The sequence below is a fragment of the Cetorhinus maximus genome, chromosome 16 (assembly GCF_964194155.1).
Source record: "Cetorhinus maximus chromosome 16, sCetMax3.hap1.1, whole genome shotgun sequence".
Lineage (NCBI taxonomy): Eukaryota > Metazoa > Chordata > Chondrichthyes > Lamniformes > Cetorhinidae > Cetorhinus > Cetorhinus maximus.
The window spans coordinates 57,394,261-57,420,097 of NC_135894.1; the positions used below are offsets into that span (position 1 = coordinate 57,394,261).

Consider the following 25,837-nt stretch of genomic DNA (forward strand, 5'->3'; position numbering starts at 1 on the left):
TCTTCTGATTCCCTGGCCTAGACGCCCCCACCGCTCCCACCCCACCAAAAACTCCCTTCAGTAAGGTCCAATTTCTGCCATACAGTCATCAGAATGCCTCTTCTCATTTGTTGTATGGCATGCCAGTCCTATGCTGGGCACCATGTGAACCAGGGAAATGGAGTCTCTCCATCCTCCTGATGGTGTGTACCTTAAAAGTACCAGGTGAAGGCTCCATACTGTACTAGGTGTACCTCAGTACCCCTGAAATGGTAGAGACTAAGCACAAGCAGACCCACATGTTTTCCAATAGCTTTCACCAGTCGGTCCCACTGGAGTTACAATGGGAAACCAACAGAATCCTGGCAAATTTTTGGACCCTTATCATTCAGTGATAATTTCAAAAGTGAGTTGGATATATGCTTGAAGAGGAAATATTTTGAGTGCAATGGGAAAGAGCAGGACAGTGAGACTTATTTGATTGCTCTTTCAAAGAGCCAGCACAGGCATAATGGGCTGAATGACCTCCTTCTGTCCTGTATGATTCTATGACTTTACTTCCTCAAGGTCAGTAGGTTATTCTTGTTCTTTAATTCATCCAGATGTGTACCCCTGTAGCAAATGAACGAGATGGTTGCCTAATCTCAGATGTTAAGAACACCGTCTGGCCAATCAGCCAGGAGGCAGAGGTAATTAGATTTCCCAAGCCCCACCCCCAGCATGCCAAGAAATGCTGTAGCCTCTATTTAGCATTCTCTCTGCAAAGGGTAGCTCAGATTAGGAATTGCTGTGTCTACTTTTGTTTTGTTTTTAAACAGTCAACTTCAAGAAGCCAAAGCTATTACCCTCTTTAACAATAATTACTGGTTAATTGTCAATAGGCATTGTTTCTTAAACCCACACATTGACTCATTCCTTACAATAAGCAATCCAGTTAGAGGCAGCTGAACCTATGACCCTGTTTTCTAGCTCACGTCATCTTTCCACTCCTAATACCTGATTAATGAACAAAGTATCCTTAAGTAGTGACAACTTAGCATTCAAATGAAAAGGAAACAGGCAATGCATGACTGTGCATGTTTCTATCCAAGTCCTCTTTGTAGCAATAGCAGTTCACGGTAACATCATGTAGCTTCTGACATGTCACATCATGGTAAGGTGAACAACCATATTTTAAAACATTGCCATTCACCAGAGACATGGTTTTCTTAAGTGGCTACTAATACTCCAACCTATGATTATGGCTCTAGTTCATATTAACTTACAGACATTATTAGAATTCTAATTAACTAATGATTTAAATAAATTCTTTAACTGTAATGGGAAGCTGCTGAATCCCTGAAAGACCTGGAATCAGGATTAGTTTTGATGGTATGTATTTTAGAATGTCTTTCCTCTTTTCAAGGATTTTTTTTTTTGGAAATCTCTTTCCTTAATCTGATGGGTTTTTGGCTACAGCAGAAGGTGGGCAGGCATAAGAATCCAATTCCAAAACCCAACCAGCACCTCCAGTGATCAGCCTCATCTCCCCATCAATTTACATCATCCTCCTGAGAGATGCTGCCTCCCCACACAATGTAGAGTCCAGCATCCATCCTAAGGGTACCACACAGCCCAGAAACAGCTGCTTAGAGCCACTACTCACATTCAAGCAACAGGATCATCAATATAACGCCTGGTACCGATCTACCAGGTGTCTTGTGCATATGTGCTTTTCTCGCAGTGGATCCGCAGGGGCATATGCAGTTTCTCCCACTAATGATGTCATTGGTGTATGCAGTCAGCCCATTTACTAGTACCAGTACCGGTTTGTGCCTGCATACAGTGATACCATCGCACACCAGCAATTGCTGGCTGCTCACTCAGCCATTTCTCCAGCTCTGGATAACAGAGTCACTCCGTCTCTGTCTCTCACTGCCTGCAGCATGAGGAGCCATCTTGTCCACCGCTGCCCTGCCACTTCTCGCTTTGCCACCCCAGGACCCTCACACTGCTTCTCCCAAGTCCTTACCACGCTTTTCCCGAGCCCCCGCCTCCTCGCTCCCGAGCCCCCGCCTCCTCGCTCCCGAGCCCCTGGTTCCAAGTTGAATTGTACTCAACCACAATCTGTAACCTCATGGCCCAGCCTATTTGCTACTTTACAATCACCACCAAGCGAGGGGATCAACCCTGATTCAATGAAGAGTGCAGGAGGGCATGCCAGGAGCAGCACCAGGCATACCTAAAAATGAGCTGTTGACCTGGTGAAGCTACAACAGGACTACTGGCATGCCAAATAGCATAAGCAGCAAGTGATAGACAGAGCGGAGTGATTCCACAGCCAATGGATCAGATCTAGGCTCTGCAGTCTACAAAGGAAGCTCCACAAATATCCCCATCCTCAATGATGGGGAGCCCAGCACATCAGTGCAAAAGATAAGGCTGAAGCATTTGCAACAATCTTCAGCCAGAAGTGCCGAGCGAATGATCCATCTTGGCTTCCTCCAGAGGTTGGCAGCATCACAGATGTCATTCTTCAACAATTTAATTAACTCCACGTGATATCGAGAAACGGCATAAGGCACTGGATACTGCAAAGGCTCTGGGCCCTGACAATATGCCCGCAATAGTACTGAAAAGTTGTGCTCCAGAACTTGCCACGCCTCTAGCCAAGCTGTTCCACTACATCTACAACAGTGGCATCTACCCGGCTATGTGGAAAATTGCCCAGGTATGTGCTGTACACAAAAAACAGAACAAATCCAACCCAGCCAGACCTGCTGAGTTTGTCCAGGTAATTCTGTTTTTGTTCCAGCCAATTACAATCTGCCTACTCTCCATCATCAGTAAAGTGATGGAAGGGGTCATCAACTGTGCGATCAAGTGGCATTTATGTAGGAATAACCTGCTCACTGACGCTCAGTTTGGGTTCCGCCAGGGCCACTCAGCTCCTGACCTCATTACAGCCTTGGTTCAAACATGGACAAAGGAGCTGAACTCCAGGTCAGAGTGACTGCCCTTGGCATCAAAGCAGCATTTGACCGTCATCAAGGAGCCCCAGCAAAACTGGAGTCAATGGGAATCAGGGGGAAAACTCTCCGCTGGTTGGAGTCATACCTAGCACAAAGGAAGATGTTTGGAGGTCAATCATCTCAGTTCCAGGACATCACTGCAGGAGTCCCAGGCCCAACATCTTCAGCTGCTTCATCAATGATCTTCCTTTCATAAGGTCAGAAGTGGGGATGTTCACTGATGATTGCACAATGTTCAGCACCATTCGCGGTGACTCAGATACTGAAGCAGTCCATGTCCAAATGCAGAAATACCTGGACAACGTCCAGGCTTGGGCTGACAAGTTGCAAGTGACATTCAAGCCACACAAGTGCCAGACAATAACCTTTTCCAACAAGAGAGAATCTAACAATTGCACTTTGGCATTCAATGGCATTACCATTGCTGAATCCCCACTATCAACATCCTGTTGACCAGGAACTGAACTGGACTAGCCATATAAATACTGTGGCTACAAGAGCAGGTCAGGGGCTAGGAATCTTGCGGCGAGTAATTCGCCTCCTGATTCCCCAAAGCCTGTCCACCATCTAGAAGGCCCAAGTCAGGAGCAGGAAGGAATACTCTCCACTTGCCTGGATGAGTGCAGATCCCACGACACTCAAGAAGCTTGACACCATTCAGGACAAAGCAGCCCGCTTGATTGGCACCACATTCACTCCCTCCATCACCAACACACAATGGCTGCTATGTGTGCCACCTACAAGATGCACTGCAGGAACTCACCAAAATCCCTTAGACAGCACCTTCCAAACCCACAATCACTACCATCTAGAAGGACAAGGATAGCAGACACATGGCAACACCGCCACCTGGAAGTTCCCCTCCAAGCCACTCCCCATCCTGATTGGAAATATATCACCTTTCCTTCGTTGTCACTGGGTCAAGTTGGCTTTGAGAAGGTGGTGGTGAGCTGCCCTCTTGAACGGTTGCAGTCCATGTTTTGTAGGTAGAGCTCTGAAGAAGAGCCATTCGGACTCGAAACGTTAACTCTTGTCTTTCTCTCCACAGATGCTGTTAGACCTGCTGAGTTTTTCCAGCATTTTCTGTTTTTGTTTCAGATTTCTAGCATCCGCAGTATTTTGCTTTTATTATATTGGCATACTCATGTTTCTAGTCCAACGAGTAGCATTTATAACAAAAACAAAAATAGCTAGAAAAACTCAGCAGGTCTGACAGCATCTGCGGAGAAGAACACAGTTAACATTTCGAGTCCGTATGAGTCTTCATCAGAACTAAGAATATAGATATGAGGTGAAATATAAGCTGGTTGAGGGGGGTGGGACAGGTGGAGCTGGATAGAGGGCCAGTGGTAGGTGGAGGCAAAGAAGAGATTGCCAAAGATGTCATAGACAAAAGGTCAAAGGGGTGATGACAGTGGTGATATTAGCTAAGGAATGTGCTAATGATGACATTAAGGGTAGAAAGCAGGACAAGCAAGTGACAGATAGCCCTAGTGGGGGTGGGGTGGGGGGGGAGGGATCGAAATAGGCTAAAAGGTAGAGATAAAACAATGGATGGAAATACATTTAAAAATCATGGAAATTGGTGGGAAAAGAAAAATATACATAATAAAAAAAAAATTTTAATTATAAATTATTGGTAAAAGGGGGATCGGAAAGGGGGTGGGGATGGAGGAAAGAGTTCATGATCTGAAGTTGTTGAACTCAATGTTAAGTCCGGAAGGCTGTAAAGTGTCTAGTCGGAAGATGAGGTGCTGTTCCTCCAGTTTGCGTTGAGCTTCACTGGAACATTGCAGCAGGCCAAGGACGGACATGTGGGCATGAGAGCAGGGTGGAGTGTTAAAATGGCAAGCGACAGGGAGGTCTGGGTCATGCTTACGGACAGACCGAAGGTGTTCTGCAAAGCGGTCACCCAGTCTGCGTTTGGTCTCTCCAATGTAGAGGAGACCGCATCGGGAGCAGCGAATGCAGTAGACTAAATTGAGGGAAGTGCAAGTGAAATGCTGCTTCACTTGAAAGGAGTGTTTGGGCCCTTGGACGGTGAGGAGGGAGGAAGTAAAGGGGCAGGTGTTGCGCCTTCTGCGGTTGCATGGGAAGGTGCCGTGGGAAGGGGTTGAGGTGATGGAGGAGTGGACCAAGATGTCCCGGAGGGAACGATCCCTGCGGAATGTGGCCAGGGGGGGTGAAGGGAAGATGTGTTTGGTGGTGGCATCATGCTGGAGTTGGCGGAAATGGTGGAGGATGATCCTTTGAATGTGGAGGCTGGTGGGACGATAAGTGAGGACAAGGGGGACCCTATCATGGTTCTGGGAGGGAGAGGAAGGTGTGAGGGTGGATGCGCGGGAGATGGGCCAGACACGGTTGAGGGCCCTGTCGACCACTGTTGGTGGAAAACCTCAATTAAGGAAGAAGGAAGACATGTCAGATGAACTGTTTTTGAAAGTGGCATCATCAGAACAGATGCGACGGAGGCGAAGGAACTGAGAGAATGGGATGGAGTCCTTACAGGAAGCATTTATATTGTGCCTTTAATGTAACAGCATCCCAAGATGCTTCAGAATAGAATGACCAGTACCATCAAAGAAGACTTTTGTTATGAGAATGCATGCTGAAAACAACAAACTGCTTCAGTGTGCCTTCTGAGGTTGGAAACAGGTGTTGGCATAATCTACGACATTCTATTTATACAATACTTTATAAAAAGTGGCACAGAACTTGGACTGAACTTGGAAAGAAACATTACTTAACAGTGCAGATTAACCTAGATGTTCTAAGGAATTCGTTGTACATCATTATTGCAATATCACCCAAGCAGCAAATTCCGTTAAAAAGCACTTAAATGTGAAAATAGCAATGAAGCTATGAACAAAAAAGTTACACTCCACTTTCAAACAGTATCAGCTACAAACCTAATGATTGCTTCAGTGTAACAAACAATATTCAATACATCTTCAGTCTAGAATGTGGACATACTGCTGTAGACTGGAAAAGGTTAACTGAATATTTTTCCATGTACCAACCTAAGTTGGAAAGTCAGTTGGAAATTACTTTTAAAGTTGTTAGATGCAACAGAATCATACAGAAAGAATATATTAAACTACCTTTGTTGAAATGAATTATGATTAAATTGAGCTCCACGAATGACACACAATTGTGTCTCTTACCTGCTAGCATAATGTTCAATTCGTGAATGAGTATCATCATGTGACAACTGAGGAGATGAGGCAGGTCTGCAATTGAGAAAAAGACCTGCTGTTTACAGAAGTGTAACAATGTACAAAACACTGAAGTAAAAGGCTGCCAGATCTATCACCTCCCACTGATAACAATTTACCAAGGCTATTTGCGTACAATTATCTGAACATTTTGGAACACAAGACGAACCTTTCTGTGATTACAATCCAGTAAATAATGACTATATGCCAATCCACCATGACGTCCATCTCTGCATGGTCTACTTAACTGCGATAGACAATTGCAATAACTTATCTGCTTTGTTGTTGCCCCAGGTGGGCAAGCTTTGGGACAAGTATGCTGCTGTGAATTTCAAAAGCCATATAATTCACTCTATTTTTAGTTTATTAAAATTAAGTATAAACTTTGCCATGGGTGACTCTCTACATTCATCATGCTCTAGTTTTAATATGCATGTCTGATGCTAATGTTTCTGAAAAACAAATAAAAAATAATGTAAATTGATTCCCTTCATGTGCTTGAAATGGCGCCAAACTGGAAAAGCACATTTGATTGAAGAAAATCTATTGCCAACAGTACAGAAGCAATAGAAACATTTCTATTACTGTAAATGACTGATAAATGTCAAGTGATTTCAAATGGAGAACTTTTGATATCAAAGGAAAAAGTCAATTTCCAACAGTTCACAGGTTGAAACTTATAATCATTTAACAGTTCTATTTCAGAGATTTGAATTAAAAGCTTAAGACAGGCAGCTTGGAGTTGATATACATTCATATATTTAAAGGGAAGCACACATTTAAAAATAAACCATACCACTATTAACTTTCTGAAGAATTGTTTGTTAATATAAAAATAATTTAGTACATTTCTAATCTATTTATTCCCAGCTCTGTCTCTGTCACTCACTCAATCAGCCTGAGTAAATAACACAACTGCAAGTTTATTCCTTGGGGTTGCCTAAAAATGCTATGAGGTGGATATGCAATCTATTGTAGTCTGCTCAATCTATTCACATTTAAAATATGGATCCTACTAGGTTAGCACGGGAACTGCTCCATCACAAACTTAATTCAAATTATTCTTTTACAAAATATTGTAGCATAGTTGGCATTCTGTTGGTGGCATATTCACAATCATAGAATGATCCAGCACAGGAGGCCATTAAGCCCATCGTGCCTGTGCCACCTCTTGGAAGGAGCTCTCCAAATAGTTCCATTCCTCTGCCCTTTCAACATAGTCCTGCAAGTATGTACACTTCAAGTACTTTTCCAATTCCCCTTTAAAAGTTATTATTGGATCTGTTTCCACTATCCTTTCTAACAGACAATACAAAAGCAAATACTGTGGATGCTAGAAATCTGAAATTCTGAGATTCAAGAGGAGCCTTCAAAAGGGAACAGGATAAATATTTGAAGAAAAACTTGCAGGGATACAGGGAATGAGCAGGGGAGGGGGACTAATTGAATTGCTCTCTAAAGACTGGGTGCAGACTTGATGGGCTGAATAGCCTCGTTCTGTGCTGTGACACTGTATGATTCTCGATTAGAGATGCTGAAGATATGCAACTGTTTGTGTGAACGCAGATGAGCTACCATCTAGGCAGTTCATCACGGTGAAATGACATTGAATATTCAAGTTAAGGTTTAGAAAATTTGAGGCCATAAACAACAATTTTAGGGTGCATGAAAACTCCATTATTTGCACTCCTGCTCTCCATTTTTATTCCTCAGTAGAAGAAAGCCTTTCAAGAGACACTGATTGACAATTTATTTTATTAAGTATCATACTTATTCCGTGGGTATTAATGTACCATACATTGAAGACTATAATGTGGAGACTTTCAATTATCCATCCATTTCCATTATTCACCTGCTGGGTGGGAAAGGTCCTCTCCATTTGGGGGAATAATTAAAATTAAATACACATGAGGTCATCGATATTTTACTTCCACATCAGCGTTTTAACCAGGAAATAAATTTATGCAATCTTGAACTACTGCTGGGAACCTTTTCTGATACAACTGCCACCATAACTATATTTACCCATGTAAAATGGACCTTATGCTGAGATTCCAGCAAAATTACTGGAGCAGAGTGGGAGAAGCTCTGAGGAAATTCCTCTGTATTGTTTATTAAAGGGTTAGCATTCTGAAAGGGATTATAATGTGAAATTTAGTGATTCTTTAGGTGAGGGATACATGGCAACTTCTGAAACCCACTGCCAATGTTAATAACTAAGCAAAGATTCCTCTAATCTGTACAAAAAATGGAGTAGAAAGTTGGAATGAGCAGTCATGCAAAATTCATGAGGTTGCATTTAACAGCTGGCCAAAATGATACTGTCCATTTTATGCTAACAACTAAGATCAATTTCCACCACAATGTATCTCAGATCTAACCCAAGAGTATAAATTATTGCTTTTCCTTCTCTCGCAAATCAATTGGTGGCGCCTCTGACTGAAATTTCCAATATAGTGGCAATGAGTGCCGAATTAAGGACAATTTTGAGTTGTGAGGCTCTTCCCACCAGGAACTGGACTGAGGTTGCCAAAGAAAGCCTTTTCACGTGGAAACCGTACAGCCCGCAGACAGAGGAGAATTAGACACCATAATTCTGAGCTGGAGTTGAACAAACATTTGAGGTGAAATGGTTTAACCTAATGCATCACCCATTCCTCAGGATGGAAATGATTTTATGTATTTAACATCATTATCTTAAAAATAGAAAATGTTGGCATTTGTGACATTTCACCTTTTGAAATGTTTCAGAAAATTAACATAATCGTGTTCAAAATGTAACTCTATTCAAAAGCAAACTAAGTTAGGCAACAGCATCCCTGGGAGTTGAAACATTAAGAACACTGGTTGCAATCATTTATTTATATTTTTAAAAAGAAAATAAATAAACCAAGATGCAGATGTGTACATCAGCAGAAGTACTCACTCATAATCTACTGGCCAGAAGTTGATCAGAGTAACAGGACTGCAAGACAAAAATATGGAGATGAAGTGGCAGCTAAAACTCAGGAGAAATGCAACAAGCACAAAATAAGGAGGAAAAAAAAGCAGCATAAAGAACAGCAATGTGAATGACCATGGGAGCAATATGAAGAAATAATATGCAATGTATGTGCAAAGATATCATGCAATTGTTCTGCAATAGCTACACTTGAAAAAGAGAAATATATCTTTCAATGTTGTTAAAATTCATAAAGTTTAGATACGTGCAAAGCTGACAGCATCTCTATCATATTGCTCTCCTATGAACCATTTCCTCCTTGCCATGCCTAAAAGCAATGGCCTTTGCTGGGGTTCTGTTCCATGGGTACCAGCAGTTCTATGTTACCTTGGTAAGGTAACCATCCTTCATGTGTCGACCCAGATAATGACTGCTGGCGGGCTATTTATCAAGAAGGGTATCACAGCTCAGTCTGCTTCTGTCCTCATTTTACGTCCACAGGCGTGCACTTTCCAGTAGGAGTCACCAGAGAGCCAGCAGATGTGAAAGCCCTTGGGGAAATTTTACCTTTCGTAGTCAAAGAGCTTGGAGGTTAAAAACAAAAAGCTAAAAGCTACTGCAGATGCTGGAAATCCAAAACAAAAACTCAATGTGCCTCACTGCTGCTCTCTGAGATCAACTAACTCAGGACAGAATACAGGATAATTCTAGTGTGTATGGCTTAATACCACAATATGTTAGTGCATTTATCCACTGAATCTTGAGAATGTAATGCACTTATTTATCAGTGTAATAGGTTTATTGCAAACAGATGCTTAAGGAACAAAAATTGCTGTGCACCATTTTGAGTCTCACTGTCGCTTTTTTGGTTTAACACTCCCAGACAAGCAAAATCCATTCGACTTTCTAATACAGTTTTTCACTGGGTTAATGTGGACACCCTCAGGATGACCATGTACATGACACCTGTGAAACTGTGGCACAATTCAAATTATCGGCATCTCTGACTGACGAGAACATTTGGAATTTTTCCATTCCGCACCATTTAAGATTCATGAAATGTAACCAGTAATTTTAAAAATTTCCTTTTATAAGTTATTATTGAATCTGTTTCCACCACCCTTTCTAACAGACAATACAAAAGCAAATACTGTGGATGCTAGAAATCTGAAATTCTGAGATTCAAGAGGAGCCTTCAAAAGGGAACAGGATAAATATTTGAAGAAAAACTTGCAGGAATATAGGGAATGAGCAGGGGAGGGGGACTAATTGAATTGCTCTCTAAAGAGTAAATTAGACTTGATGGGCTGAATAACCTCCTTCTGTACTGTGGCATTATATGATTCTCGGTTAGAGATGCTGAAGGTATGTAACTGTTTGTGTGAACGCAGATGAGCTACCATCTAGACAGTTCATCACGGTGAAATGACATTGAATATTCAAGTTAAGGTTTAGAAAATTTGAGGCCATAAACAACAATTTTAGGGTGCATGAAAGCTCCATTATTTGCACTCCTGCTATCCATTTTTATTCTTCAGTAGAAGAAAGCCTTTCAAGAGGTCATAATATATCCAACTACCCTACATACAATAAAAGCACCGAAACCCATGCAAATCTTTTGCTTGCACAATGCTGTCAGCATTACATGGTTAACAATATCTGGATGATTAGCAATGAATGAAAAACACACTTTTTAAAAATAATGAGTAACAAGAAATAATCTAGAATAAATAAGTTACCGGAAGTGTGGCCTGTTTTTCCCACACTTAATATCTTGGCTTGGTATCTATGCTCTTGATTTCCAGCATTGTGCTTTAGACATTACATTGACTCACAAAAGCAAACAGCAGCACAAATTGCTTCTTACACCTGCATGGTCCAAGAGGCATTTCTTGTGAAATCCTCAGTGTACATGTGTTAGTGCAAGGGTTAAAATTACAGCATCTTTCTTTGGTGGTCTACAGAGCCTAATTTCAAAACTATCTACAACATGTCATTCAAAACCTCTCTCTGAGCCAATTTCTGCCCCTTTGTAATAATCCCAGCAGTATCATTGACATTTACATTCTACAGATGACAACAGCATAGCAAAATACTGCATCATTTGCTGCCTATCTGCTCCCAACCCCCAGGGCACAGTGAAAGAAAAATACTCTGCTCTAAATTTTATTCTCTTTCCTTAAAAGCAGTGTGAAGAAAATATGTGACACAGCTAATGCATGCTAATGTAGATAAGGAATTTAATAATTTTACAGTACAAAATGGTTAGGGCTGAGTTAAAGAGATATTGCAGGTCTTAAGTTCATTGTCAACCATACTTCATAAGCTGCTTGTCTTGATTTACATTTTATAATTAAGGGGTTTATAACCTATCAAGAGAATGATTTTCTTACAGTGGTGGTCAGTAATGAATTGCACAGACTATTCAAGTTTGAAGTTAGAAACAACTGCCTACTATACAGTATTAGCTTATGAACATTTCAATGTGCGTGGCATTCCTCTGCTGTTTTGAAGGAGAGATGTTAACCCACTCAAAATAAATCAGTTAATGCCTCCTTTGAAATAGCGGACAGAGGAAAACCACACAATTGCATGCTATTCATCTGTTAATATCTCCAAAAGTAATTACCGGCCTTCTCTCATTATTTTTAGTATACCCAATTAGCAAAGTACCCCCAGGGACATCATTTCCAAAAGATCACACCTGGTGTTGAAACTAAGCCTTTAAGTTTGCTGGGCTGGATTTTCAGCTTCAACTTCTTCACTTGGCAAATCAACAAACTATAAAACCTGTCTACAAGCACTGACAGGACAGCCTCAGGTGTTCTTCATGTGCAGGTGGCCTCCACATACGTTCAACTTGGATTCTTCCATTTTCTTATCACCCACTCCAATGTTTCTTCTCCTCCTCTGCTGTAAGCGCTCATTCAAGTGGCCATTCATCATGGAAGCTGAGGCAGTGAGTTTTAACAAGCAATATGATAGTGGGAAACACCACAGTGAAACTCCGATTCCATCCCCTCTCAACAGACACAAATGGTGCAATGAATTATCGGATAGGAATTAGGGATTGAAATCCTTTATGATATTTCCATAAGTCCCCAATGCAGGGCTGCTGAATTCAATAAAGGAGCTGATCAAAGTTTCACCTCAGGTCAGCTTACTCAGGACAAGATGGCGAACTGAATCTGCAACTCCTCTGACGTGTATGTCTCAGTTAATTTAATACCATGCTCTGCATTTACTGTTGTGCTGAGACTAGGCAGTCAAAATATAATATTGCAACCAGTTACACCCACCATCCTTTATACATTTTGTTCACATTAATTGTATTAGCTACCAATCAGACTGTTGATTGATCCAAGAATACAAGAGAACTAATTTCAAATGTCAACTGACTAAGAAGTTTAGACACTAAGTTTATCACAGTGTGGGTCAATTGGAAACCTGAAAAAACATTACTACAGTTAAAGGTGGCTGTTCTATGGTGCAGGGCATCATACATTTTAATATACTGCATCCAGGACTGCCTAGTCCTTTTGATATTTGGGCTCTTGCTTCATCAGGCACTTCTGAATTCTTGCTAGAAACTTCTTCACCTTGACATTCCTCCCCACCGCACCCCCCAAAACCCTCCGATAAAGCTAACCGTAATTTTGGTTTGTCTCCTTCCTATCCCCTGTTGGAACTCTTCTCTCTCCCTTATAAAGTCCACAGATATGGTATTCTACATATAGCACCATGTCAATGTCAGTAGTGGCTATAGTTGCTCATGTTGCTAAACTGCCAATCTTGGTCATGCATTCAATCACGGAGATGCCCATATTGCCATAAAAGCTGAACAAGGAGTAGTGACAATGATGACACTTCTGAAAATGTGAGGCATCCTAGACAATGGCAGAACTTTAAAGATGCAAGAACTAAATTTAGAAAACCAATGTAACTGCTATGAAAACAAAGGGCACAAGGGACTACAGATTAATGTGTTAATCCACAATCTCAAAACAACGAGCATATCCAATAAAATGTTATGAGAAACGGATGTCAAGAAAACCAAAGATTTTGAATGTCATCCGAATCTGGAAATTTAAACACTCCAATCTCAGAACATTGAAAAATCAATTATAGGTTCCATTGGCATTTCACAAAACCAAAATCATTGTAGTGTATGAAGGCTTTAAATAAAACGCCAGGTTTTGTGGTCTTTCAATAATATTTCAAAAAGTGCAAACTTCAGGTAAAGTTCAATACATTGACTATTGCAACATTTATGAAGATGTCCTTTTCTCAATGTTGGTTGTTTAATATTTATTGCTGCCAAAGCTCCTTAAGTTTAAAGGAATGCATTGCTGTCTCTGGGGACTTTAGAGAAAAAGTAAACATGGCCAAGACCAGTTTATAGTCATCTCAACTTATCACCAAGGATGGCGAAGAAATGAGTTTCATGCCTATAAGTAGAGTGTTTTCTAGCACCGCTTAAAAATCCACTTAAAAAATTATAACAAAGTCATCCTACCATGCCCATTTCAATTCCTGTAAATGTTTCTCATAAACTATCTTATCTGCACAATTTAACTGCAGCAGTTAGTTTATCAACGTCCCCATTTGCACGTCAGTGTGCACAAAGGAACAATAGACTCAATGACACATCTTCAACAATCTAGTTATGAAAAATTATGAGGAATTAATTCATAAACCATGAAAAATAGACACAACTTCCCGACAATGGAAAAATTTTGTAAACACCTACCATTGTAATCCTTCTCAGCTGCTAACATTAATGATGACTAAAAGATATTTATTTTAGCAGGAAAAACAATGATGGGGTAAATAGAGGGCATGTTTCCTTTGCATTTGGGGCAGTTAAAAAAAGGAATCCATATTTGGCCAAATTTCAACTTATCCAGACAATCTATTTGATTCTGATGCTCATCCTTAATCCAAAACTTTCTGTGAATGCGACTCAACATCCCTGGAATGCTTTCAATGACAGATGATTTCTCCTTGAAAACCGTCAATATTCATTTGTTTTGATCCACAATATAAACTCATGCAACAATGCAACAAAACGGGAGGGGGTCATATTAATTTCCCATGGAATAGGACTTGTATTGGTGCAAATAAGATCACAGAGAAGGTTGAAGCATTATGGAAATAATAAACGTCTCACACAATACTTACGTTTCTAAGTTATCCCCCTCCAGAACTGTCTGTACTGGCAGATATCCCATCCGGGGATGCTTTGCAAAGTATCTCTTTGTTCGGAACTTGTTTTTTAATACCTTAGCGAAATCCCGGACGTCTTCTCCTGAAGTTGTCTGAGGGGAATGTAACCAAAATTTATATTCTGCACTAATCCTTCAAACTGGATGTTACCATTTGTATTTTGCACGCAGTAAAACTCCATCAATACAACTTTGAACACATAACAGAATTAAACAGAGGAAACATTAGTTGTATCTTTGTGTCCATTACACTATGGAGTTGGTTCTGACAATGAACATCAATGAGCATGAATGACCTGTGCTCTTGTTAAAGGAGATGTTGAAACTCTCTGTGGATAGGGGTTTGTTTCTCTGGTTGGCATAACAACAAAGCTAAGTAGCTTCTACTTGAGCATCAATTCTCCAACCTTGCCTGGTTGGGTGGGTTTGTTTCTCTGGCCAATTTATATCAGGAGTGTAAAACATACACACCCCAGACCAGATCCAGCATGTGAACAGTTTCATCCAGTCCGCGGTGTGCTGAGGTTTGCAGTTTCCTGGAACAGAACATGTATATGTATGTGTGTGTGTGTGAGAGAGAGAGGGAGACACACAGAGAGAGCAGGGAGTGGTATATGGTTGGAGTGGACTGGAAGAGAATGACAGAGATGAGGAGGCAGAAGGTTGAGACTTAGGAATGGGGGGAGGGGGAGCAGAAGATAGGAACTGGATCACGAAGGGTGATCAGAGGGAGAAATCAAGATGGAAGATTTGGGATCCAGGATGGCTCGTGAGAAGAGACATCGGGAAATGAAGTTATAGGATGGGGGCACAAAGGAGATGGCAAATCCTCACCATGCGAGTGATGCTGTTCCTAAGGCACAATATGTAATTGTTCATGTGATTATCATCACAACCAGTTTCTGAGGTAGGATATTTGAAGAATTACAAACTAAAACTGGTAGGAATAGCAAGGTGGAAGTTCGTATGCTAGAAACCAAGGTTGTGATTTATCCAAAACTGGACTTCAGGCTTCATTTCAATAATTGAGACAAGTCACTGTTGCTTGTCTTGCTTTCAGAGGCAGCTCACCCAATGTGGGGATCAAATTTGGACTTGCTACATTGCTACTAAATCTGGCAAGGTGGAACAGTGAACTGCAGGAGGGCCGAGTGCGGGCCAGTAGTGACTGTGGAGCTGGTAGAATCAAGCCTGCTCATCCTATATCCACAGAAGCGTAAGTTTTTAAAAAAATTCTCTATTTCTCTTGCTATCCTTTTAAGAACTGCTGTTTAGGATGCTGTAGAACTGGAAAAATAGCTCACGTTCCATGCATTTTGCAGAAGGGTACTAAAACAGGTGTAAGACCCTTCTTTGCACATTTAAATTCATGCAGCCCTGATTTTCAGGTGTAGCCAGACACATCTTAAACTGTAAGGTCCACTATGGAGATGGCCATGCTGCCAATGCAGATCAGGTACAGGACTGTGCGTCCAGAAACTGGTAAAAATAAGATATGAAATGTATTCTACTCCAGTGCATCCAAATAAGTTTTGCTGAATGTGGCCCATACCAAGTGCCAGGATGTCGGATCAAGTCCACCATACAAAATTAGTTTGACATCTCTAGTCTCTACAGTTAAGCAAAGGTCCATGGCCAGATTGATAAAGTCACAAGCATGATATTACACCAACTGTTCACAAACTCTGAGCAGCTGTCCACAATTAAATCTAGAAGTTATTGTAAAGGAATATGACAGCTATCACTGGAAATGGCTCCATAGTGGAAAAGTGCAACTGGAATAAGTATGAAGGTATATTTTCTCAGGAATCACAAACACAATTAATCTTCACACACTAAACTTTAAATTTTCAGTTAAAGGGCATTTTCAATTTTCAAAGCTATTTGTTCTTTTACTGCTACATCAATTTATATAAGCTATATAAAATAGGAAATATGCTCTAATTAGCCAAACTGTAAATGAAGAAATCGTAAATGAATGATTGCTGGTGTTGAAGCTTTTAAAAGGACAATCGAACAAGAATGGTTAGATCTTCTACCGTCTGAAGTATTCCTCACCTTATATTTTTAAAATGTTGATGCAACATAAATAAAATAAACAAAACTATTATTGATGCAGAACAACTGCCTATTATCTTTTTAATCTTGGCTTTACACCCCCAAAACTGTTTGTTTAATGCAATAGATTCCCAATTAACATAATGGAAATTCTAAATTTCCTAATGACAAAGTGTCAAATACATGGTTCCATGCTTCATTTTACATGTACAATAAGAACCTCTTTAAAACATAAATGAAAATAACTGCATTTTGGTCTCCACAGTAAAGAAGTTCTGAACGGTTTCCATAATAAAGCTGGAAGTGACAAGTTAGCTTTGTAGTAATGTTATACAAGGGCCGGGATTTCCCATGCGCGCCAGTGTCGGGCGTGTTCAGTGGTGTGAGCGGACAACATGGCGTGATCAGTTTCATGACGGTGTGAAACCAGTTTGCGATCGTCTGCTCAGCCCATCGATGGCGGGCCACAATTCCCACCATTGGGCATTGGGAGCCTCATTGTAATACACCAGCACATCATTATTAGGCCCGCCCACCGGAATCGCTTCCCCCGCCACTGCTGGATCATTCGTCCATGTCAGCGGGATTTCACAGACACATTTCACAATGGCACATAAGCGACTTGCACTTGGAGGGCTGCGCTTCGCTTGGGACTTTGAGGTTTGTTTGCCTGCCTTGCTTTGGGCAGCACTCGTAGTCATCAGCACTAGGCTTCACAGACAGCACCACATCACTTTTAGGGGGGCTCACGGCAGGTCTGTACCTACCAGATCAGCCATATGTGAGTGGCTTTTCAATGGCTGCAGGACGAGAGCTGTATTGGGGAAGGAGGGTATCCCAGGGTGTATGTGGGGGGCACATGTTGATCTGTGCAAGTGAGGGCTAGGGAGGCAGTCTCCAGAGATGAGATGAGGCTAGATGGGTATGTGAGGGTATGTGTGTGAGAATGGGTGGTGATATCCCTTCAGCTGGCAGTGTGTGAGATGCCAGTAAATGTGTGATGGGCTTGAGTGTGTGAGTTTAGAGTGATGAGATGGTTGCCATACCCTAGCTGCACGGATGAGATCATTCATCCTGTGTGTGCATTGGATGGCCAACCTCTTCTGTGCAGCATTGGCACTGACCACCACTGCCATCGCCTACCAAGCCAGAGTGGTAAAGTTGCTGTCCTGCCTCCAGAGCGGGGGTAGAGGACCTCCAAGGCGCCTAAAGGGCACTCAAGGGCTGCAGTCTTCTTGCCTTTCAGGGCCATGTCTTCTTTGCTGCAGTCCAGGGCTGGAAGTACTGAGCATGGCTGTACTTTAAACGTGGTGCCCGGCATGATGAAGCGGCGAGGTGATGGCGTGGCAGTTGAATTTGAGCCCGCCCACTATGGAAACGGCGTGTTTCCCGGGAATGTTTAAATAATGTGGCGGGTTTAGGACGATACGGCCTGAAAACCCGCTGTCGTTTTACCCGCCTGCTACTGCACTAAGTGCAAATCTGGGATGCTTCCGCCCATGGTTAATGGTGGCCGGTGGATTTTAACTTTTATTTTGCTGTGGAAACGTCCCCAACTGTATGCAAGTAATATTGTGCACGCGGGAAAAACTTAGACTGGACAGAGGGAAGAAGCCTTAGAGCAACTGTAGGGTCTCAAATAGGAAACCAGAGTTTCTTCTTAAATCTAAGTCTAATTATCAAAGCTTAACTATTTTATTGTCCTTGTCTTTTCCTCCTTGATTTTCTCAATTTTCCTCCTCCACTGAAATCATCGGCGGTAATTTTGAATCAGCAGCCTGTTTCACATCTTTTCAGAATGTTATTGCTATTAAGCCAAAATTACCCCTTTGCATCTTTGCTTGGCTAAAGGAGAAAGAAGGACTGACTTACATTTCTATAGCACCTTTCCCCACCTTAGGATGTCCCAAAGCACTTTACAACTAATGGGCCTGAATTTTCAGATCGGCGGGACCGGGACTGGCCGGGAAACAGACCGCTGACTGTGATCGGCACCCGACTGCCGATTTTACGCTGGCAGGTCAATTAATGGCCAGCGTTGCCGGGGTGGGGGGTGGGAAGAGGGCAGGCGATGATGTCAATGCGGGCGCGGGCCAGCACTGATAGAAAGCTCCCTGAAGGCAGGGAGCTGCCTCAGGGAGCTGAAGACCTGAAACAACAAAAATAAAGGTTTCAAAAGCTGAAATGAAGTGTTCATGCACCATTACCAGTCACCTGAAAATATAACTAATGAGAATGCTGTCCACAGAAATTTATTTATATTTCGTTTCATCATGAAACTCTCATCCAGCCTGTGGATGAGGTTTGATGAAAATGCAAAGGCCACCTGGCCGATTCGCCTTTCTGTCAATCATAAGGTTGGATGGGCTATGTAAAATGACAGACAAATGTGCTGTTAATGGGCTTAATTGCCCAAAAGTCGGAAGCCCGCCCGCCGACTGAAATATCGCGAGCGCGGGATGACGCTGGGATGCTCATCTGACATCATCTCGTGTGATTTCACGCCTGATCGGGTCAGGCACGTGCCCGATTAACGTAAAATTCAGCCCATGGAGTACTAATAGTCAGTTGGTAGTACAGAACTTGAGTCCTGCTAAAAAAAGACAAGTCAAAGCTTTTCATCTTGCACTCATCAGAACACCAGAAGAATACCAATATAAGGGAAAAAACAACAATTTATACTGTATAAGAAGAGAATGCTGATTGGTAGAGGCATTGCCATACACAATGGGATCTTTACAGTTCCATGTGCTACAGGGTGGTCTTATTGGTAACCTCATAAATAGGGCCCGAGCCATTTGTTCACCATGCAAGCTTGATGCTGAAACAGGGCACATCAAAGGCAACCTGCAGGATAATGGCGCAACAGGATAATCACACAAAATCATGAACTTGTCTCTTTTTTCAGCAATAATGAACAGCTGTTGAAGTGTAGTCAGAGCTGGGTATAGTTCCATGGGAGAGGAAAACATCTCCATATCTCCCTCCTTTGCCCGGGAAACGTGAGACAAACTACACCATCCTGATGGTTATCTCAGCTGAGGACAACTAACGCAGCACTGACCAGAGATCAAATTTGGAACCTTTCCTGGTTTGCAAAGCTCAGCTGCTGACAGAATAATTTCACTGAATCTGTGAGGGAATCCAGATCTCAGTTCTCAATACCAGCCTGCACTGTGCTTAACTTACTGTTATTTATCTGGTAAATGACCAGTTTTTCCCATTTCAACTGGGTCAGGTGGAGGAGTGGGAAAGCAAAGTCCCTTCCTGTACTCTTTTTACATTGGGACAGGGAATCCCTTTCTGGCATCCACTGATTTTTCCAATCCATGTTAAGCATGTGGCCCTTGCTACACTCATTCTGAAGCAGGAGTGTGAGGCCATTTCCTAAGTGGGGTATGAGGAGAAGAGTTCATTCCTGCCTCCAACATTGAGGAGCAGAGCTAATGGTATCTATGCAGACATTCCTGGACTGGAACCACAAAAATCCTCCCAACACTAGTGGTTAGTGAAGCTAATGGGATAAGTCACCAAAAGTACAAACACAATTCTGCAATAAAGGACTTAACAAGACCTTGAAATACTGTTTTCTGAGCTAACTTTGCTTTCATGTTCCGTTCTTTTAGTGCAACATCAAGTGAGCCACAAAATATTATATTAATATTTAACTAACTTTTGATTAAACTTTGATGAAACAGCATTTTCATCTTTTAGTTCTTTATATAGTTTTCCAATTGTCTATTCATAAGGTGCATGACAAAGTCAGAATAAAACACTGCCACAGATTTCTCATAAACACTGCCAATGAAGGTGGCAAACTGAAAGCTCAGGCTGGGCTGTTTAGTTAATAGGATATACAGAAAAAAGTGAGTAAAACACGCAAGTGCCTGCTTTTAATGATTTCGCTTTCTGTACTTACAGTTCATTACTTACCGGTGTGCAGTATTCCACCATTGGGTAATGCATTTTATGTCCTTTTGCCGTTCGACCAGAAAAGAAGCAGCTTTGGCAGACATCATAATTAAAGTGCTTTAAACTTCGGTACCTGCATTTAAAAAGTTAGCAAAAGTGGGTGAGACTAGAGTCCTTGCACCTCTTGAATCTGAATATAAACAGCCCAGAACAATGCATGGGAAGTCTCCTTTCCCTGATTTTACCCAGCTTGGACCAGAACTAAAGATAACTGTGACGCCACTTAATGAATCAGCTACTCCAGATCAAATTGCAGATCACATCATTGTCCAGTGAATACTGCATTTATCACTGTAAGTATATATTTTATAATAATATGGTATATACCCATTGATAAGGTGATCCAGGTTTAAGAAAATCCTCCTACTTTTCAACCAAAAACCCTACAAACACTTGCTGATTCAAATTTCTGCACAAGCCCACAGTGCCTCAAAGCCAATCTCGCAGTGGCCCAAAATTGACCTCCCACTTCACCCTGAGCTGCCTGGAAACATCTGCAGCTTGCCAGTTTAATTTAAATGAAGTCATAAGGTCTCAGGCCAATGCAGGGATTGTTCCCTGCATCCAATTTGTGTAGGCATGCTGACACTCAAATTTCCACCCCATATTTGCCCCCCCGCCCCCCTCCCCCTACCCCACTTCAACCAATTCTGATTCTTTCATAATACATTAGTTTGCCACACTATGGTTAACATCAGGTCAGTTAGAAAATAATTCCATTCCTTGTTTGAGGCATGTGACTAGTGTGACAAAAGTATAATAATTTTCATAATAGTTCTGGTTTATTATGAAGTAGGTTTATGGGTGTTAAGTATAGGTGGTTCTGTCTGTATGATTTAATTACATTTGGAGTCAAGTAGACTGCAAGCTTGAAATCAGCAAAAGAAGTTAGGTGTAGAAATGTGCTTGACATGAGTAAACATGGTTACTGGCTTTGCGTGTAAAGTGTGAAGGAAATTTGCATTTTTAGATAAATAAAGGAATTGTTGGATTTTAAAGGGATCTTAGTCTGTTTACAACTAGCCTGATAAACAAGGCTAAGAAGTGTGTTTATTTTTCCCAAAGGTTACTGACAATATTGGCAACATGAAAGTTTTTATATTATGAGGAGGATACAGGTTCAAAGACATATGGAATAATAGAGTTTACATATTAAAGAGAGAGAAACATATATAAAGGAGAATGAAAGGCTATGTAGAGAGAAGGCCATGTAAGATCTAACAGGAATGTGTGAAACAGCCTTCAAGATGCCTCCAGCCATTTGTGCATAAGTCTGCTATGTAAAGTAACTGAAGTTGGAGAAAACCTCTTTGGAATTCCACTGTCAAGTGCGTATTGTGTTAACTTGCTGGGTTTGTTTTAAATTTAAGTATTTTGGACTGTTGCTTTAAAGGGGGTGTACAACTGGGAGTTATAACTGGGTGTATAACTGGACTAGTAATCCAGAGACCCAGGGTAATGCTCTGGGGACCCGGGCTCGAATCCCGCCACAGCAGATGGTGAAATTTGAATTCAATAAAAATCTGGAATTAAAAGTCTAATGACGACCATGGAACCATTGTCGATTGTTGTAAAAACCCATCTGGTTCACTAATGTCCTTTAGGGAAGGAAATCTGTCGCCCTTACCTAGTCTGGCCTACATGTGACTCCAGACCCAGAGCAATGTGGTTGCCTCTTAAATGCCCTCCAAAATGGCCTAACAAGCCATTCAGTTCTAACAAACCACTACAAAGTCACAAAAAAGGAATGTAACCGGATGGACCACCCCGCATCGACCAAGGCACCAGAAATGACAACGGCAATCTCAGCCCTGTTGACCCTGCGAAGCCCTCCTTACTATCATCTGGGGCTAGTGCCAAAATTGGGAGAGCTGTCTCACAGACTAGTCAAGCAACAGCCTGGCATAATCGTCCTCACAGAATTATACCTGACAGAAAATATCCCAGACCCCACCATCACCATCCCTGGGTATGTCCTGTCCCACTGGCAGGACAGGTCCAGCAGAGGTAGCAGCACAGTTGTATACAGTCTGAAAGGAGTTGCACTGGGAGTCCTCAACATCCACTACGAACCCCATGAAGTCTCATGGCATCAGGTCAAACATGGGCAAGAAAACCTCCTGCTGATTACCACGTACCGCCCTCCCTCAGCTGATGAATCGGTATTCCTCCATGTTGAACATCACTTGGAGGAAGCACTGAAGGTGGCCAGGGCGCAGAATGTACTCTGGGTGGGGGACTTCAATGTCCACCACCAAGAGTGGCTCGGTAGCACCACTACTGACCTAGCTGGCCGAGTCCTTATTGGCATAGCTGCTAGACTGCGCCTGCTGCAGGTGGTGAGAGAACTAACAAGAGGGGAAATCATACTTGACCTCATCCTCACCAACCTGCCTGCCGCAGATGCATCTGTCTATGACAGTATCGGTAAGAGTGACCACTGCACAGTCATTGTGGGGACGAAATCCTGCCTTCACATTGAGGATACCATCCATCGTGTTGTGTGGCACTATCACCGTGCTAAATGGGATAGATTTTGAACAGATCTAGCAACTCAAGACTGGGCATCCACAAAGCACTGTAGGCCATCAGCAGCAGAACTGCACTCGAGTACAATCCGTAACCTCATTGTCTGGCATATCAACCATTACCATTAAGCCAGGGGATCAGCCCTGGTTCAATGACGACTGCAGGAGGGCATGCCAGGAGCAACACCAGGCATACCCAAAAATGAGGTGTCAACCTGAAGCAATAAACCAGGACTACTTGTGTGTCAAACAGCATAAGCAGCTAAGGCTAAGACAGAGCTAAACAATCCCACAACCAACAGGTCAGACCTAAGCTCTGCAGTCCTGCCACATCCAATCATGAACGGTGGTGGACCATTAAACAACTCACTGGAAGAGGAGGCTCCACAATATCCCCATCCTCAATGATGGAGGAGCCCAGCACATCAGTGCAAAAGATAAGACTGAGGTAGGTGCTACATTCTTCAGCCAGAAGTGCTGAATGAATGATCCATCTCGGCTTCCTCCAGAGGTCCACAGCATCACAAATGCCAGTCTTCAGCTAATTCGATTCATTCCACGTGATATCAAGAAACGGTTGAAGGCACTGGATATTGCAAAGGCTATGGGCTCTGACAACATTCTGGCAATAGTACTGAAGACCTGTTCTCCAGAACTTGCCCCACCCCTAGCCAAGCTGGTCCAGTACAGCTACAACACTGGCATTTACCCAATGATGAGGAAAATTGCCCAGGTATGTCCTATATACAAAAAGCAGGACAAATCCAACCTGGCCAATTACTGCCCCATCAGTCTACTCTCCATCATCAGTAAAGTGATGGAAGGGGTCATCAACAGTGCTATCAAGCGGCACTTGCTTAACAATAATCTGCTCACTACCGCCCAGTTTGGGTTCTGCCAGGGTCACTCAGCTTCTGACCTCATTACAGCCTTGGTTCAAACATGGACAAAAGAGCTGAACTCCTGAGGTGAGGTGAGGTGAGAGTGACTGCCCTTGACATCAAGGCAGCATTTGACAGGGTGTGGCATCAAGGAGCCCTAGCAAAACTGGAGTCAATGGGAATCAGGGGGAAAACTCTCCGCTGGTTGGAGTCATACCGAGCACAAAGGAAGATGGTTGTGGTTATTGGAAGTCAGTCATCCAGCTCCAGGACATCACTGCAGGAGTTCCTCAGGGTAGTGTCCTCGGCCCAACCATCTTCCGGTGCTTCATCAATGACCTTCCGTCTATCATTAGGTCAGAAGTGGGGATGTTTGCTGTTGATTGCACAATGTCCAGCACCATTCGCTACTCCTCAGATACTGAAGCAGTCCATGTCCAAATGCGTCAGGACCTGGACAACATCCAGGCTTGAGCTGGCAAATGGCAAGTAACATTCGCACTACACAAGTGTCAGGCAATGACCATCTCCAACGAAAGAGAATCCAACCATCGTCCCTTGATGTTCAATGGCATTGCCATCTCTGAATCCCCCATTATCAACATCCTGGGGGGTTACCATTGACCAGAAACTGAACTGGACTGGCCATATAAATACTGTGGCTACAAAAGCAGGTCAGAGGCTAGGAATCCTGCAACAAATAATTCACCTCCTGATTCCCCAAAGCCTGTCCACCAACTACAAGGCACAAGTTAGGAGTGTGATGGAATACTCCCCAATAGCCTGGATAAGTGCAGCTCCCACAGCATTCAAGAAGCTTGACATCATCCAGGACAAAGCAGCCCACTTGATTGGCTCCACATCCACAAACATTCACTCCCTCCACCACTGACGCATAGTGGCAGCTTTGTGTACCATCTACAAGATGCATTGCAGGAATTCACCAAGGCTCCTTCAACAGCATCTTCCAAACCCACAACCACTACTATCTAGAAGGACAAGGGCAGCAGCTAGATGGGAACACCACCACCTGGAAGTTCCCCTCCAAGTCACTCACCATCCTGACTTGAAAATATATCGCTGTTCCTTCACTGGGTCAAAATCCTGGAACTCCCTTCCTAACAGCACTGTGGATGTACCTACACCACATGGACTGCAGCAGTTCAAGAAGGCAGCTCACCACCACCTTCTCAAGGGCAACTAGGGATGGGCAATAAATGCTGGCCCAGCCAGCGAAGCCCACATCCCGTGGATGAATTAAAAAAGTTAGGTTAATTTGGAATTTTAGGATTTGTTATGGTAGAAAAATAATTGAGGTCTTATGTATGTGCTTGAAATCTTTTATTTTGTTAATAAATATTTTAATTTAATTTTGAAAATCTCCAAAGGTCTGGGTGGATTCATTACTTCGAATTCCGTGCACACATCTTCTCATAATAATTATAAATTGCAAAACTGTTATGATAGCACGGCCAAGTTTCCCTTGTGGATTTGGTCTGACTGGCACTCATCATCTGCCACATCATAACATTTGACTAGTAAAGTGATCTGATCAGATTCTTCCTGTTATTTCCTCACACAGATGACACGTTTCCCAATTATATTGTTTAGTTCTCTTGCTGAGAGGAAGATAGCTACTTTGTTGTCTAATATAATTTATTGTACTCCACATGATATACAGAAAAGAATCAGTGAACATCATGACACTATCAATAATGTTTGAATTTTCAGTGTCCTTTAAAATCTCTCCTATTTACTGTAAGTGAATGTTTCTATGTGTATAGGAATTCCTTCAGTAAGGTTGCTAAAGCCACTAGAAGGCAAGCTGTTTGGTACTGCCCTCCGGTTATTTTCTGAGAGGTTTTTTGGGTGCTTTAATGCTTGAATATCAAACTAGATTGAAAATCCAAGTCAAAACTTGGTTGTTATAATCCATGTTTATAAATCCATAGCTTGTAGGAGTTTTTGTGCTTTCAGTACAAGGTTTTGGCTGTGTTTATATACTGTCTGGGAGACTGAATGGATAT

At 42.3% G+C, this 25,837-nt stretch overlaps 1 protein-coding gene across 7 annotated transcripts in view; it reads right to left on the reverse strand.

Annotated features, from left to right (window-relative positions):
- The window catches only part of dmd (dystrophin), a 1,945,510-nt gene that overhangs the window by 58,016 nt on the left and 1,861,657 nt on the right, over window positions 1-25,837 (reverse strand). For all 7 annotated transcript variants that reach the window (XM_078559857.1, XM_078559853.1, XM_078559852.1 and 4 more), the window contains 4 exons: window positions 20,363-20,474; window positions 14,328-14,464; window positions 9,132-9,170; window positions 6,155-6,220 (listed from right to left, as the gene is read on the reverse strand). In XM_078559857.1, the coding sequence (XP_078415983.1) occupies window positions 6,155-6,220; window positions 9,132-9,170; window positions 14,328-14,464; window positions 20,363-20,474 (354 nt within the window). The remainder of the gene's footprint in view (window positions 1-6,154; window positions 6,221-9,131; window positions 9,171-14,327; window positions 14,465-20,362; window positions 20,475-25,837) is intronic.